This window comes from Eleutherodactylus coqui, chromosome 13 (genome assembly GCF_035609145.1).
Source record: "Eleutherodactylus coqui strain aEleCoq1 chromosome 13, aEleCoq1.hap1, whole genome shotgun sequence".
Taxonomy (NCBI): Eukaryota; Metazoa; Chordata; class Amphibia; order Anura; family Eleutherodactylidae; genus Eleutherodactylus; species Eleutherodactylus coqui.
This window is the reverse complement of record NC_089849.1, coordinates 74,026,838-74,043,911: the sequence shown is the minus strand read 5'-3', so window position 1 is coordinate 74,043,911 and position 17,074 is coordinate 74,026,838. Positions and strand designations below refer to the sequence as shown.

At 45.5% G+C, this 17,074-nt stretch overlaps 1 protein-coding gene across 1 annotated transcript; it reads right to left on the bottom strand.

Annotated features, from left to right (window-relative positions):
* Nucleotides 1-3,846: 3,846 nt before the first annotated feature.
* LOC136588271 (chromobox protein homolog 2-like) lies at nucleotides 3,847-16,771 on the bottom strand. Its single transcript, XM_066587364.1, has 5 exons — nucleotides 16,582-16,771; nucleotides 16,454-16,497; nucleotides 12,033-12,098; nucleotides 11,858-11,927; nucleotides 3,847-11,637 (listed from the first exon to the last, which is right to left on the bottom strand). Exons 1-5 carry the CDS (start codon nucleotides 16,651-16,653, stop codon nucleotides 10,414-10,416), a joined length of 1,476 nt encoding a protein of 491 aa, XP_066443461.1. The 5' UTR covers nucleotides 16,654-16,771; the 3' UTR covers nucleotides 3,847-10,413.
* Nucleotides 16,772-17,074: the final 303 nt, after the last annotated feature.

Sequence of the window (17,074 nt, the reverse complement as noted above, 5' to 3'; positions counted from 1 at the left end):
GTAGAGATGAAATTACATACCTAAGGTCCCCGGATCTATCCGCAGACCTTTCCCCGACTTTTGCGCACGTGACCAAAATGGTGGACGCATGCGCAAAAGCCATAAATTGCCAGGGTAATTTAAAATTTCCCTGCTCCTGGCTACCAAACATAGCCAGGAGTCTGGAGATTTCAAGGGGGCCTCAGTATGCGGTCCCTGGTCACATGACCGCCGCTATCTAATGGATAACGGCAATCACATAAAAGTAAAAAAAAAAGAGAAAATTTCACCTTGCATCACAGATCCAATCCATGAGGGGAGGTGAAATGACTTACCTAAGACCTCCGGCGATGTACCCCAATGGGTTCTTTATCTGCGGACCTTTCCCCAACTTCGAAGCACGCGCCCATCGCCAAAATGGTGGACGTAAGCGCAGAAGCTAGGGAGGGTCTGGGAAATTTAAAATCTCCTTGCTCCTGGCTAATAAGGTAGTCAGGAGCCTGGAGCAGTGACCGAGGGCTGCAGTGAATGGCCCCTGGTCACGTGATCGCCATGATCCAACAGATGATGGCGATTACGTAAAAGTTAAAAAAAAAAGTTGAAGTTTGATGCTCCATTTGGTTTGGGCCCCGTTGTGCATACAGACATAAGATTAGGGCCACAATGGGTAGGTCTCTGAACACAGGACAAACGAGGGGATCTATTTTGGGGTGAAATATTTGCAAAAATATGAAATTTTATTTCTTCTCCTCTAAATTGCATCAACTTTTGAAAAGAAACCGTGGGGTCAAAATACTCGTGACCCTCCTCAGTGAATATATTAAGGGGTGTAGTTTTTAAAATGGGGTCATTTGTGGGGGTATCTATCATTCAGACACCTATGAGCCTTTGCAATCTTGGCTTGGTGCAGGAAAAGAAGCTGTTCTTCAAAATGTTAATAATAGAGATGAGCGAGCACGCTTGGATAAAGCAGTTACTTGAGCGCGCGTCGCTCTTCTCGAGGAACTGCTTACTGGTCAGAGCGTATCCTTCTTCCCCTTTGATATGGTTCCCCCTAGTGCAGCCTTCATTGCCTTTTATTATTTTTTTTGAGAGAGGGGGAGGAGTCTGATCACACGGCCCTTACTCTTACTCACACGGCCCTTACCCTTAGCGGCATGTGATAATGAATAGATGCTTTATTTCACTGATCGGACTGGCACCGCTCTCCTGCTTGTGATAGCCGTCTCCGTCAGCTCTCACAATTGTTACCAGCCATCCAGTTGTGCAGGTAAAGTATTGTTTACTTGCAAAATCAATTATCCATTATCTTTTTTCCCGCACCCACAGAAACTGTAGTAAGAGCCCAGCTCAGGAAATGCCGGGTGTAGTAAATTACTAGTACACTGAATAAGACCAGGCCTGCCACTTACTATACCTGTATCAAAAACGTTACTATTGGTGGTACATTTGAGAATTGATGGACTGCTGTGCATATCACAGTAAGAATGCACTAGAAAACAATATAAACTATACTGTTGGACTGCGATAGTTACTAGAATGTCCCCAATTTTGGTCCAAATTGTTTAAAAGGGTTTTGCCACTATAGTAAGCGATGGTATATTCCAAGGGTACTCAACTAGTTTGTACTTACCTGGGGACGGCCATGAGATGAAGGTCTGGCAAACTCAAGTAATGGGGGTTAAAATAAGACATGCACTTATAATTACGTATAAGTGACGGTACAATTCCAAGTATGTCTGGGGTTTTTTTCTTGCTTTTTGCAGGAGTTGACGTTTTCATTGACCCCATGTTGTGGTACATATGGCTTTTTGAATGCTTCCAAATGGGAGCAGTCCTCCAGATACCGAACTCAGCAGTAGGAAAATAGTAAAGCCTTCAGCTAACAGCGGCAGCGCCCAAAGTGATGTCATAGGGGGTTCTTTTGACAATTTTAATTTCCTGTGGTGTAAATGGATCTACCAGTGTCTAAAAGATTGGGATTTTGTACTTCGAGGATCGGAATGGAAGAATTAAAAGGTTGTCCAAGTGTTAGAATGTCTAAAAATGGCTGCAACTGTGTTAAACGAGAAGCCCATCTCACCTCTTCCTTCCTCTGGTGATCCGACGCTGCAGCTCCTACAATCTTCTCAGATGACCTTAGTAGTCAATCAGTGGCTACGGTGGCCATGTGTCGTAATCCTGCAAGCACGGCTCCTGGCAGCTACGCTGGTGATCGCACTATCGCCGTGGCAATTGTCTTCACGCAAATTTTTGGGCGCCAGCGGTGAATTTTTATGAGAATCTACTACTGCCGCACACGATTTTATCATGCGAAGGGCAATAGGAGTGTCTAATGTTAATGCATCGCACAAACATCACAAGTTTGGGGCTTGCAATGCAATGAAAAGGAGGCTCCATAGGCAAACATGGGTGATAAAAAAAAAAGCAAAACGCAGAAAGATAGGGCATGAGGAAAAAAAACACTGCAAATGAGAACGAAACCATTGAAAATCATTGGTTCCATAATTCTGCATTTTGACTTTTAAAAAAATGCACAATTTTCTTGCAAATGTGAAGGCACCCTAAGAAATACTATACAAGGGCAGACTAGATGGACCAGGGGGGCTTTATTTTTTTCAAAGAGCAACAACGTTTTTCAAGAATCTTCTCCAGGTTTACACTACAAACCCAATTTAAATATCAGTTTTTTTTTAAGATCTGGTCTTTAAGTGATTGTTCCACAGCAGAAGTCTAAAAGTATATAGCTGCACGGTGACTGTTAGGGCTTGTTCACGCATGGAATTCACGCAGCCGTTAGCTGTGCAAAAATATAAAAATATTCACAACTGCGGAAAAAATTGTCGGAACGGATTATTTTTCCACGCTGAAGTTCTGAGTTTCAGATGCGATCTTTTCCTGCCGAACGGGAGGTACTAGATACGCGCTGCTGGAGAGAAAGAGGAGTGGACTCCCCAGGGATTCCGTTCATCGCCGGGGACTCCCTTTATTTCAGCGCAGGAGGGGTGAAGAGATTCCAGAGCAACCCTCTATCTCCCCTGAAGGGGAAGCCCTCCAGCCACACTGCAGTGGAATCCCTTTATCTCCCTTAGCTTGCGTAGTCTCTTATAGGAATGTATGGAAACTTCTGTGTTTTGCACATCAAAGATAGGTCTGGAGCCATATTTTCACACCAGCAGGGAATTTCAGTCGCTGATGTCCTATCTTTTTATGTTCAATTTTTTTGTGTGGCTAAAATTCCTTTGTCTGAATGTTTCCATAGGAAACCATTGTTTTTAATAGCTGTGCAAATTCCCTCATGTGAATGAGCCTGTACCTTGCAGGGCTCAAATGCAACAAATACCTGCATGGAGTTTGTATGTTCCTCCATATTTTCAAGGGTTTCCTCTGGGTAATCTGGTTTCCTTCAAACTCCAAAAAACATAATAGGTGAATATAGCTTGTGAGCACCCATGGGGATACTCACAATATATATTTAAGCGCTAAGGAATTGAGGTCAAGTTTAAAATAAGTAAATATAGGGTGCCTGCACACGAGCGGTAATTCCACGGCGGGATTTCCCACAGAATTTCCGCCGCTGGAAGCCTGCATAGGATTGCGTTAAGAAACGCAATCCTATGCAGACGGCCGCGCGAAATCTCGAACGGCAAACAAATCGCGGCATGCTTAATTTCTGTGCGGGGCTCTGCAGACGTCACTTTCCGGCCGCCGGCTCTGCGCCAGCCACCACATCAAACAGCCGGAGCCGCGGGCGAGTATGCGCTGCTCTCTGCAGGCGCTCGGGTCGGGTCTCGCGGCGAGAATCCTCACCGCCGGATCCTCGCCGCCCGTCTGCAGGTGGCCATAGTTAGAATGATAAAAAGGCTATTGAAAGATTACAAAAATATTTTATTGATATGCAGCACAATACAAAAATGCAAACCTGTGTACAAAACCATTTGTTGTTTACATACCACTGCTCTAGTGTTTTCAGGAAATAAATTAAAACAGATGCCTAAAACAACTAAAAAGCAAAAAAAAAGGGTAAAAAGTTAGAACATAAAACAGAATTAAACAATGAAAAACCAATATTAACACCATAGAGTATCGTCTATCTGTAAGAGGTCGGCACGGAAACATTATCTTACAAAAGTACAGTTAAAAAAATAGATTCTTTCTATGCAACTGATATAAGTCTATAACACTTACAAATTAGGAAAAGCATAGGTCTTCAAAAATAGGACTTGCATGAGTCTATAGAAGGCAAAAGGTGAGCAAAACACACAATTCTAGTAAGAAGTAACGCACAGTGATGTGCCTGATTTTTTTTTTTTGGGAACAGTAAACAAGTGTTACTGTAGAAAAAGGCACACTTTTCTGAAATAATTTACAGAAAACGCATGACTGATGTGCTGGAGGGGTGAAAAATAACTGTTAATGTGCTCTAAGGAATCAGAAGCAAAAGACCAGCTTCATCCCCCTTCCCCTCCGGAAACAGCGCCATCCTTGTCCAACAGCCACGTCTGGTATTACACCAACCTAGTTGAGCTACGATACCAAACAGCCTCTGAAAAGTGGAACTTTATAGGGGGTCATTTTGTCCAGTCTCAAACATAATATATGACATTGACGGTTTATTAACCGCCATCTATTTAAAAAAAAAAGTGTACATTTCACCAATTGCCCTGCATTAAGTTTATAATTTTACATGTTTTAGTAAAATAGGATGCAAGTTGAAGTTGGATTGAGATTAAAGCCATACTTTTCTTTAACCCTGTTCACCAAAGGGGGATTTAGTATCTATATAAAGGGAAACTACTTACACAGCAACTCCCCCATTGCACTTCTATTATCACAACTGCTGCCTTTATGAGCTGAACCGGCCTGATAAGAGAGAACCCGCTTCCCTGCAGCCCATTAGCAGAATGTGGTGTTTGCTGCTGAAAGTGACAGAATACAGGTTGTCATAAATGGCAGAAAGAAGTAGTTATTATTGGGAGCATTTCATTTTTTTTTTTTTATACAAGTTTTTGGTTATTGCTTTCTTAACTGAATTAAAGGGAACGTTTCATCAGAAAGTGACATTGTCTACCGGCAGGTTCACACAGGTTGGAAATCCTGCAAACTAAAAGCATGGTGGATGGGACTGTAGAAGTCTCATCCGAGTGCTGCAGAGAAACGCCGTAGAGTTCATTGATCGGCGATGTGTATTTTAAGTCCATATGCCAATGTATGCTGTGGATTGTCACAGCAGATTTGAGTCCACGGTAAATCTGTATGTCCTAATTCAGGTGAATGCTTAATTTTTGGTGATTTTAAAGTTTTCGGGAACACAAGTAGGTTGATTGTTGATCAATGCATCTGGTGGCCGTTCGGTTCGCAGGTACAGCCACGCACATTTTAGTCCGTACCGGCCATTGCAGTTGTTCACACTGGTCGTACGTGTTTAATGACGCCAGGCAATGGAAGATCAATCTTTGAGAAGGTTCTTTCATAGGAAGATCTTACGTAAATGAAAGATCTTTCAACTGACAGAAGCATGAGAATTTCAAACATGGCAGACTTCTTACCAGATGATGGTAGTCTGCCATTGGCCAGTTAGAACAATCGCTCATCGTTCTATTTTACCAGATGAATGACTTGATATTCTCCTTTTTAATCAACTTTAGTCTAATTTATGGGTGCCATAAGTCCAATACAGTCTTAAGGCCTCTTTCCCATGAACGTATATTGTCCCGCCGTTTTCACGGTTGGCCGATATACATTGTGATCTGATGCACTGCATTCCAATAGCCATATTCCCGTGTCATGAAAGTGCCTGGTTGGCCAATATAGCGCCAAGCATTTTTACATCGGGCCCAAAAGATAGTCCTGCACCTATGGAAGGACTAGCTAAGCTCCGCCCCATCCCTTGTCTGCAGCCAGTAATGGGAGGAGGCAGCCCCATTGGAATCAGCCGGAGAGGAGGAGAGAGGAGGTGAGCCGGCAAGGGGGCAGGGAAGAGGAAGTCTCAACGGCATAGCAGCCTCAGCGTATATGTGCTGGGGCCCATGCCGTGTAAACGGGTGCACAAACATTACATTTGTGCGCCCGTTCACGAGCTTTTACGCACCAGATAGTGTATATCGGCCAGCTGTGAAAACTGCAACCGATATACGCTCGTGGGAAAGAGCCCTAACTCTTCCTGTCCTGTAGAGAGAACTTTCAGCAGTCTTCTCATTATCATCACAGTGAAAGGTAACACCTGTATATAGACAACAGGATTCACCATTCATAATAGGTGATGGTCACAGCTCACCTCCTCCCTGTATAGCATCCTCTGCATTTCACAGAGCAGACATAGAACATTCTGCCATAGAGATCAACGGATCCCCCCCTCTATTGCGTGAATGGCCCAAGAGTCCTGCTGCTAAATACAATTAACTGCAGCAAAGACAAGATGGCCGCCCCCAGTCATGTACAGACTACAGAATTAAAAAAAAAAAAAAAATACAAATTAGAAAAATGTTTCACCATCTGGTTTAAATTAGTGAAAAAAATTACAGGCGATACATTTCCTTTAAATGTCTATTTCAGTTACCCTCACAGACACACAACACACCTCAGTCCAATCACAAGGGAGTTTTTAGTCCACCTACAAGGCTTTCAAAAAGCTGAACACGAACCTTCTCCAAGAATAAGCGAGAATAAAAGGCACTTTACTCCGTAAGAAGCGCACCAACCTACCAGGATGCCAACAGGTTCTATGTGAATATAATGTCAAGCACAAGTGAATGGGAGCCGTGCACAAAACACGCATCATGTATGACCGATCCTAGTGGCGGTCATGGCAATCTGGACGCTGCGACTTTCAGGCTACTGCTTCTCTACATTGAGCATAGCGTCTGCCCACCCCTCCAGTCACAAGCTGGGAGCCGCATAAGAGTACTAGTGTTTATGCTTTCGGGCCCCACAGAGGGTCTTGGGGAGGGAGGGAGGTGCCATAATGGCTGTCCGCCAGTAGACTGGACAACCATGTTAATTCCAGTCTTGAATGTCCTTCCCAGCTTTTTCTAGTCTGCATTTTGTCCCCTTTAATTACTATGTAATGTCAGTCATCAGAATAGCTGTAAAGTATTTCCATTCCCAATTCTTTGAGATGACCAGTTAGTAAAATGTTGCCCGCAGTTCTTCCATAGGGGTAGGTATATCTGGTTTGATATAGTCTGATTCCTTTGGAGTTATGCAGGTATTGGAAATATGAATTTAATATTAAAAAGGTTGCTCAGAATTAGAAATAAGGGGACTTTTTCCTGTCCATGGACTGTGTCTAATACTGCAGGTCCATGGGCAGACAAAACCTTGTCACCGATGGATCATATGGGGTATACACCCTCTCTTTCAATTCAGGATAACCCATGTAAGTTAGTCATACACGTTGGATATCTGCAAGGTGTATGACAAAGTCCAAGTATGTATTTTTATAGGGTAGTCAGGCTGCACCGGCTCTGTACAGTCTCCGAGTACGATTTAATGTGCCCCTAAAGGGATTGCATCAAGTACACTTATAATCCATCCACAGGATATGTAAGAAGTCTGGGTCTCAGCTAAGACCTCCATCGATTCTGAGAATAGGGGTCCCATCTCACTGCAACCCATAGTGATGAGGAAATTGAATGTAATCCAAGTTGAGCCTGCATGGTGTCACTCCTTTCGTCTTCAATTGGACTAACAGAACTAGCCAAGTACAAGTACTCTACTATCTCTGGTGGTACCATTGCAGAATAATCGAGCAACTCTGCACATTGTGCGACCCACCTCACAATCCAATCTCCTCCTCACTGCGGAGGGACAGCGAGTCTGAAGCAAGGATGACGACACAGGACGCCTGTTCTTGGGACTGGTAGGGGGTTTCACAGACGAGACCCCCACTGAATACGCTTATTGAGCTAAATCAGGAGCTAAATCTACATGCAGCAGATTTGTTGCAGAAATCAATGCACACCCTGTAGAAACAATCCAATTCTGAAGAAGCAAACAATTTCCAGTTGCATAGATTTCTGTAATAAACCACCGACATCCCTTTTAAAAATCATGCCTACCATGCCGTGATTATGTAGGAAGAATTACTAAGCCAGTTAGAGGAGGGAAGATGTACATGCCTCCTGGAAGGAGAAGGCTCAGATTCACCATAGATTAGATGCTTTCCAGAAGTAACTTATGGAGATTCTGGTGCCCATTACAAGTGCAGAAGTCATCAGTATGACAAACACACTGACATTTTTTGGACACTGGGTCCTCTTGTTTTATGCCAGACATGTGACAGGTTGCTTCATTCTGCATATTCTTCCATCAGCTAAGAGGAGCACGTGTATATTAGTAAGCCTTTACCATAATGATGCTAGAAAACATCAACTATAGCCTATTTGGGTAATAGCGCTGTGAACCCTGAAAAACGGTAGTTTCCAAAGTGAGTTGGAGTCCTGCAAATGCTTTATATGTGAACAGAGGCGTCACGTCAATTTACTATCCAGTTTCATTTCCAAGGCAGGTTTGGTGTTGTGTTGACATCCCCAGGCTCGTTATGTGAAGCTCATGACTTCGCTCAGCGTGAACCCACACTTCATAACGTCCTGACAGATGCAACATGTCAGTATACTTCATATGTATAAAAGTATTCAAAAAAAGGCTTTACAAAAAAAAAGGGGCTATTAAAGGGAATGTGTCATCAGAAAATGACCTATTAGGTTTTTGCATTAAAGCAGTTTTTTTTTTTACATTTAAAAAAAAAACCCACAAAAGACTCCTCAATATCCTGCAGTTTTTACACTGACCACCAAGTCTAATAATTATCTGACACGTTCGGTAGAGTAAACACAGGCAGGATTATAATGAAAGGTGATAAAATAACACAGGATCCACCATTTACAATAGGTGATGATCACTCCTCACCTCCTCCCCCTCCCTGCAGAGGTCAGGCCTAGAACAGTCTTCCCTACTGTTCATTGTAAATCATCTGTTACCTACAGCCAAAGCAATATGGCAGCCCCATGGCAGTCATGTATTTCCGTTTACAAAATTAAAAGAAAAAAATAAAATAAAAATCCAAAAGCAACAGATTAGAAAAATTAAAAAAAAAAAAAAAAAAAAAGGTTCACTATCTGGTATTAAATTAGTATAAAGCTATAGGTCATACATTCCCTTTAAATGCAACTGAAAAACTCCTCCTTACTTGCCTTCAGGCTGCAAACACACATAATAAGTAGTTTCCACTCAAATCTAGCAAGCCGTTTCAGAAATAACCCTGCCGTCCAACGAACCCTCAACATAACAGGATGGCCGTGCGCAGGCCACAACTAAAAGGCACAATTCGAGATTTAGAAATTGGTTATGCACTACATTATTTTGCTTCTTCTGAGGATGAGAACCGTTAAGGCCGGTGGCATTTTATGGCATGAAGATCACTTTACAGATGTAAGGCTACATGTACAGAACCTACATGCTCGGAGGCACACCTCCCAACCTGCGGACGTGATGTACCGATAACCAGGTTTTAGAGTGCCTCGAATACTAACAATTTGTATCACTGTGAAACAAAAGTGTATCAAGTACTTCAACAAGTACTACAATCCCTTCTTCTAAAGCCAGTATGAATAGAACCACGACAGACTGCCGTCAATGATCCAACCACTTTAATCCGTCGATCGCTGAAGGTGAGGGAAAGCATCTCACGTACTCCGCACGCATCTTTACACGCCAAGACAACTAAACTAACGATACAAGGACAGATATTCTGGTTTAGCCTATTCACAAACACGAGGATTACCTCCAATTTTTGGCAAATTCCTTCTGCTTTAGAACACTCAAATATAAAGAAAGCTTATTTTTTCTATTATATATCATTTTAAGGCTTAACCTGTATTAAGATCTATTACTCTTGTCTATTGCTCTGGTTTGCATTTTAGTCACAAAAGTGCTAAATGAATAAGGCAGGGCTGGAAAGAACAGCTGGAGTAAAGCACCTACACAGCTCTTCGTTATTACTTGAGCTTAACACCTTTTCGGGTTCTTTAGACACCAAATAAAAAGTTTTGCAAAAAACTTTTCTAGCAATTCTAAGAAGATTCTGGAATATTTCTCTACGGCAAAGTATTAGTGGCGACACACAATCTCTCAAAGCCAAACTTGCTACTTTTTAACTCTCAACTCCTTCGATTAGTTCCTGAAGTCGCTGTCTGCTTTCGACAACCCCAACTCCATTAACATGCACCGTACAGAGCTGGAGGTTGTCTACTATTGAAAACACAGATATTCCTTTTAAAAGCTACATTAAGTACAGCTTAGGTCAAGGAAATACTAAAAATTGTCAAACGAGAACTTAAACATTGCTGTGGGATAAATAAAACCTCGTAACATGTGAGGCTTCATTGGCAGAGCCCATACATTTTGGTTGTATACTGCCGGTATCTCCTCCTTTCAATAAGGCCGCATGTTAAAGAAACCAACGCTGGTGGGAGACTCCTTTACAGTGACAGTAATAAGATTGGCGGTGACGTCTGTCACAAAAACATGCTCAAGCAGGCTCCGAGCTGGCTTCCAGTCTTGGCTTGCCTGGACAGACATGTCCTGGCTGGAAAGCGATGAATCGTGATCAGAGTCCAAACTGCTGTCATCACCAGTGCTCATCTCTGCTAGATCCTTGCGAGGCTCTGCCGGCTGCCCTCTGTCAACAGTAGTGACATCTCTTGGGCATCCTGGAAGTCCAGTCCTTACTTGGCTTATCCCTCCGCTTTTCCTACCCATTTTATCCGCCTTACAATCTGTGGACATCCCAAGTGAAGGAGGATTGCTGGTTTTCTGAGGAGCGTTGTTCGTTTTCTGAGGAGCATGCACAGCAGGTGAGCCGCTTAGTGTTCCCACGCTCTGTGCACCTTGAGTTTTGTTCTGAAGATTCAAGGTCTGGGTGGTTTCTCTGTTAGATATGGCAGCCCTTGGCACAGACTGGTTTACCTGTGGACTTGTGTGCTCTTCAGTATCGTTGCGTTTCACCGTTTTTAGAGCAGATGTGGCGAGGTCGATCTGCATTTTGGTAACTCCTTTGGATTCTGGAGTCTGAGTGATTCGTTTGGAATGCAACGCAGAAGTCATTGGCCTCCTACCCGCCTGAGGGTTGTTTTGAGCTATTCGGTTCATATAATGCACAATTGAGCTCTGCCAGCTTAAGTTTCGGTTGGAATTCCCATTGGGGTGGCTAGGGGAGCTTTTTGCAATGCTGGAGAGCAATTCTGCAGACAAATTACCTTGCCTGTTATTGTTGGTGACGGAAAGGTCTTTGGAGTGGGCTTTAAGAGCTGAGAATGCTTGTGCATTATGAGCAGCTTGTAATTTTTCGGCTGCGCTTTTAGGTCCTGGCTTCGCTCCCTTGGTCCTTCTAGGGATCTTCTGGTCAGGAAGCAATGGTTTTCTCCCCCTCTTCTTGCGCAGTTGCTCTTTTAACTCTGGTCTTACAACCACTGCTTGTGCCTTCTTCTGTGGAACTGGATGGGAATCCCGTGGCCTGGGACCGCGCGGAGCTTCTGCATCGCTGTCATCTGATGAGGAGGAAGATGAACTTGATGATGAAGAGGACGAGGATGAATTGGAAGAGGAAGATGAGGAAGAGGAGCTGCTTGATTTAGGTTTTGGTGGCACTTCTGACTCCTACAATAAAATCAAAAAAAGACAATCCATAAATAACAAGCATAAACTTAAGAAAAAAAATTTTTGAATGACACATTACTACTGAATGAATAGGAGAAAACGTAAATTTAGTGGAACAACCCCTTTATGCATCCATAAAAAAAACAGACCCATATTACTATGGATTGTTAGCTTCTTAGATTCCCAGTCACATCAGAAAGAATACTATATAGACACTCACCACATTTTTACGTGGTCTTCCCCGTGGTCTTTTTCCTCTTCTTCTGTTTCGGAGCTCTTTCTCCTGTTCCCTAAAAAACAACAAGTTTGTCAAGACTTTATAAAAATGCAGAAAGAAGATATTTACAAAAATATGCTAAAACAGGAGACGACCAACATGCATAGGAGTCACTTACCTCTTCTGGAAAGCCATAAGAAGCCGAGGGTCAAGAATGTTTTCTTCTGGCTCCCAACTATTGTGTCTGTAAAGAATAAACATAACATAATGACTTACTGTGAATCCAAATAACCACTTACCCCCGATCACTGCCCGTGTGAACATGCCCGGCCATCAGCCAAACAAACAACCTTTTTTTGCTGTTGATCACACTATGTGGGCATAAAAATCACTGGTTGTCAGCAGTGTAACACCTTGTGCAGAGATGTGCTGCCGACCACAGTGTAATGCTGCGCTTAGACAGAACCATTAGGCCTCATGTCCACGGGGAAAATCAGGCCCGCTCCGGATTCTCCATGGAGAATCTGCAGCGGGTCCCTCCTGCCCCGCGGACATGAGCGCTGAAAATAGGAATAAATGAGAATAAACTCACCTCCCATCCGCTCCGTTTCTTCTCTTCGCTGCGGCGTCATCTTCTCTCCGTAGCGGCCGGATCTACTTTCTTCGGCTCGGCGGATGCGCATGATGACGTCGGTGACGTGCCCCGCGCATGCGCCGTCCCGAAGAAAAAAGATCCGGCCGCTACGGAGAGAAGATGGCGCCGAGGCGAAGAGAAGAAACGGAGCGTGTGAGTAAATTCCGAATTTTGTCTCCGCATGAAAATGGAGCATGGTCCAGATTTTTTCATGCTCCATTTTTTTAAAAATCACTTTTATTGACGATCCGCGGATATTTATCTACCCCGCGGGTGGTCAATGCATCCCTATGGGGTGCGGATCCGCGCGCGGGAGAAGAGTTAAAATCCGCTGCGGATTTTAATTCTTATTTTGCCCGTGGACATGAGGCCTTAGTGTTCAAAAAAACAATTCACCCGAGCGGAAGGGAACGATAATCGTTCCGTCTAAATGTGAGCCAACGAATGAGCCACAATCAATCACTTCTCGTTTGTTCCGTCTCTGCAGGCATAAAAATCATCATTTGCTTATCGCTCCGTTTAAACAGAAGGCGTTCGGTCCCTCTCATTCACATACAGTGAATGAACGATTTTTGTTGGAATGAGCCTACAATGTATCTGCCTGACTAAGCAGGCTGCATGAGTGCGAACAAGTTAGCGGTGATATCACTCTCGTTAAACAATCTGCTCGTCTAAAAGGACTTTAACCGTATACTACCTGAACGATCGCACTAACATTCAGTTGGTCTTATACAGGACCAATGACTGCTCAACATAAATGCAGCTGAAGGAGTGCCGATTACCATGCTATACTGAACTACGCTCTTTACCAGCAGATGATCTGCCTGTGCAAATTGGCCTCGAGATATGCGGGAAAGTACAAAAACAGCTGGGTGTTCGGGCTGGGGGTTCATGGGGGCACCATTATGACTGAAAGTCACAGTAAAAAATAAATAAATAAAAAGCCGTTTTACAGCTCTGTAACGCAACCTTCTCAAACAGTGTGAACTAAAGGCGCTCTATTTACTGTGTATTACACACAGGGTTTTTTTTGGGGGGGGGGGGGCACATAAAATGTATTGTTAAATTGTAATAAAATTTTTGGGGACAGCAGTGAGAGAAAACACCAATTCTGCCTTTTCTTTCCTAACTGCATTAATCAAGCAGCAGAAATGACCATTTTTTTCTACGGGCTGGTACAATTATGACGATACCGAAATCATTACTATCAGTCGTGGCCAGCTCCCACTGCAGGATAAGCGTGGGCTCACAGCCTGCGCCATCCATAGGACACAAGTCTAGGTTCGGTTGTGTTAAGTGGCCCCCAGCCAGGATGTAAACTTCCATCTTGTAGCATTAAGGGGTTAAAAGATGAACGACTGACTGCTTACACTGAGCGAGAACCCAGTCACTAGTTGCTTAGTTCTCAACAAGCTGACTAGTAACTAGGTCCAACTATTGTTGGCTCGTTGGCCTGTGTAATTAACCCCTAAAGGGCGGGCATTATTTTCAGCCAGATGGTCCTTTTACACGGAGCGATTCTAGTTCAGAATTGTTCAGGCTCCAGTGGGAATTTGAAGAATAATCGTCCCGTGTAAACGCATGCGGCGCGTGAACGAGAACTCTTCAGGCATTCAGTTCCTGCATACGGAAAGCGGAACGACCAGCCGTTCGGTATAAACAGCAGTCGCTTACCGTGAATGGAGGCGGGGGTGGGGGAGAAAGGCAGCGCTGTGAGCAGTGCCAGCGATACTCATCCTTGTGTAACAGCACCAGAGCGGGCATCACTAGGATGAGTATCGGACATCGTTTGCCCAACAGCTCATCCCGTGTAAAGGTACCTTAAGTTTTAAGCTTTGTTTTGTAGTTAAAAGGGCCGTACCAAAATCTCACTGCCAAGACCCCCAGTGATTTCCAGAACATGACTCTGGTGTCCCGCCCAGCGTAGGGGTTGCTTCTCCCTCCGCAGCGACGTCAGCAAGAAGGGAGCACTCCAGTCATTTCAAGAGGACTGATGGGAATACCCAAGTGGCACCCGCTTGGGCATCTCCACAGCCCCATTGAAAATGAATGGAGCGTTCTATTCATCTCCTTCTCATAGCGAGTAACACTGCAATGAGGACGGGGGATCCCAATCTCCAGATATGTTGGGGGCATCATCAGCGAGACTTCCACTGATCCGCAAGCTACTCCTGACCCTTTTGGAATATTTTGCCATCTTCGTACAACCGCTTTAAATCCCCGACGGGAAAACCTGGTGTGGATTTCACAGCAGCTTGTGGGTCCACCATCCAGGGGTGTAGGAGGGGATGCTCTTACAGTGATTGTAGCGCTCGCCCCCCTGCAAACTTACTGGCCAGCTGTGGGAATAAATGATCGCCTGTTTTCACCAAACGAATCAACCAGACACTATTTTTTAGGCGAGACGAAACAAAATGACAAATTCTCACTTCTCACCCAGTTGTTCGCCGGGTCTACACGAAGAACTTCCCCTTCCTCCGTCGAGTGCCTATTTGGATGACGGTTGTCCAATGTAAAGCCCCCCCCCTTAGGGCGCCTTCGCAGGGGCGATGAGAGCGCGCAAAAACACAGAATTATGAAATCAGTGGTTTAGCTGTACATTAGCAACGTTTGCCCTGATGTGAGGAAGAAATAAAGATCGCGGCGTGCTCCATCTTTCCGTCATTTGTATCTCCGTCTTCCTATGAAGCCCCTTTTTATCGCGTCGCACAAACTTGGGATTTTTGTGCGATGAGTTTTTAAACATTAGAAAAACCGATTGGCTTTTGCGCTAAAAAAAAGTCAAGAAAAAAAATTATGCAATTTTATTGTGGGCGGCAGCGATGTGATTTTCTCACGGCAAAAACACACGATCGCCCGCGTGCCACCGGCCTGCGGGGGGCGCCTCACACGCAGCAGAAAACAACGCAGATTTCCACATGGGGCTCTTTCCTGTGCCAATAACCGCCCCGCTGCACGGATGTGATGTGGACTCGCAGCGGATGTCCCCCTTCCAGCAGATGCTACGGATCCGTGGCGGACTGCACCCCAACGCTGCGGCTCCTGCCCATGAAGGCGGATCTTGTCGGGGATTTCCCACGCCGTGTGAGGTCACCCTCAGGCCGCATTTACACGGAGACTTCCTCGCGCCCGTTCCGTTCGACTCTGATAGGGAAGGACCTGCGCAAGACAGGGACCCGTTATTATCTATGTATTTATGCAAATAGGGGAACTTTTATTTCGGACGGCGGGTCTGAGGCCGCGCACGTAGGCGATATCGCTCATTATTGTCTCTGGGAACAAAAAAAGAAAAGAAAATCGAGCGCCGCCATCGCTAGCAGGTGCGATTTTAATGCAAGCGCAATGCAATTATTTTCTGCTATTATCACACGTTTCCTGGCAAAACACACCGCCATCGAGGGCAAAAAAATGGCGCATATCTACAAGTACGATAGGAGATTTCTCGGACCGCCATCGCGCCTGCGCTCGTCAATATGGCCCTGATGTTCTTCAGTGCGACTTCTGAGTGCTTACTCCTCATGACGTAGTGATGCGCCCCCTATGCCTTGGGAGACGTAACTGACCGGCACTAGATTTGGCGCGGATTCTGAACATTTCCTCGCTGTCCGTTTTTGTAGTTCCTCATCAGTAGAGCCACGAGGGGCCGATGACACGCGCCTCCACTTCCTGTTTCACCCTCGTGTGTCACACTTGCCGTATCTCCCCTTCAGTGCGACGACAGTGAATGACCCCCGGAGCGTCGGCCCCAGCGGATCCCGCACGGTTATAGCGCGTCCGGTCAATGTGTGGTAAACCCCGCGCTGCTGAGCGAACACTAATATATATATCCCCCAGAGTGACAGCCCAGCAGGTACATACAGAGGTCAGGGGGTGTGGTCATACACACAGGGGTAGACTAGCCCCCGCCGATCTGATCGCACCGACCTGACAGCAGTGTGGTCAGTGACTAGTCGCACGATACTCACTTGGAGGACCAGCCCCTCCACTTCACCAGGTACTCTGCGGTGCCCTGCGGAGAAACAGACGGGGTCACTAGTTGCTATGGGGTGAGGGGCGGGGCCTTAGTAACGGGGGTGACGGCGGAGTCCGTTACCTTCCGCAGCCTCTTGCTCAGGATACACTCGGCCGCGAAGACCTGCTCCCCGACCGCGCTCAGCTCCTCCATGGCTCCCGCGGGCCGGAGCGTCGTCCACTGCAGGCGGCCGCTTTCTCTTTCTCCTCACGAGTCGCCAACGAACAACACACACAAAGCGGCGCGGGAGCGAGCGGGGGAGCGCGCCTCTTCTTCCGGCCAGCCAATAGGAGCGCGGCACTGCGCGGCGCATCCGGGGCGGCAGAGAGCTGCTATGAGGAAGGAGCAGAGCGGGCGCCTCATTTACATACCCCGCCCACATTCCAGCTTGTGGGCGTGGCTTGGACGCTTGTGATGTGCCAGTGTGTTGTGCCGCCTGCGGCTGGTGTGCGTGGAGCGCGGGCACGGCGGGCGGCTTGTTGACAAGGCTGAAGCTATGGCAGGGGCTGGCTATTATGAAGCTGATACAAGTTGTACTTTGTGTATCAGTTCGCGACACGTACAGTGGATTCAC

What these genes read in the sequence shown, in the direction of transcription:
- LOC136588271 (XM_066587364.1), bottom strand. Translation starts at nt 16,653, where the DNA reads ATGGAGGAGCTGAGCGCGGTCGGGGAGCAGGTCTTCGCGGCCGAGTGT. An exon ending in TGAGCAAGAGGCTGCGGAAG is followed by an intron (nt 16,498 to 16,581) that starts GTAACGGACTCC and finishes GTTTCTCCGCAG; the next exon opens with GGCACCGCAGAGTACCTGGT. An exon ending in CTTATGGCTTTCCAGAAGAG is followed by an intron (nt 11,928 to 12,032) that starts GTAAGTGACTCC and finishes GTTGTTTTTTAG; the next exon opens with GGAACAGGAGAAAGAGCTCC.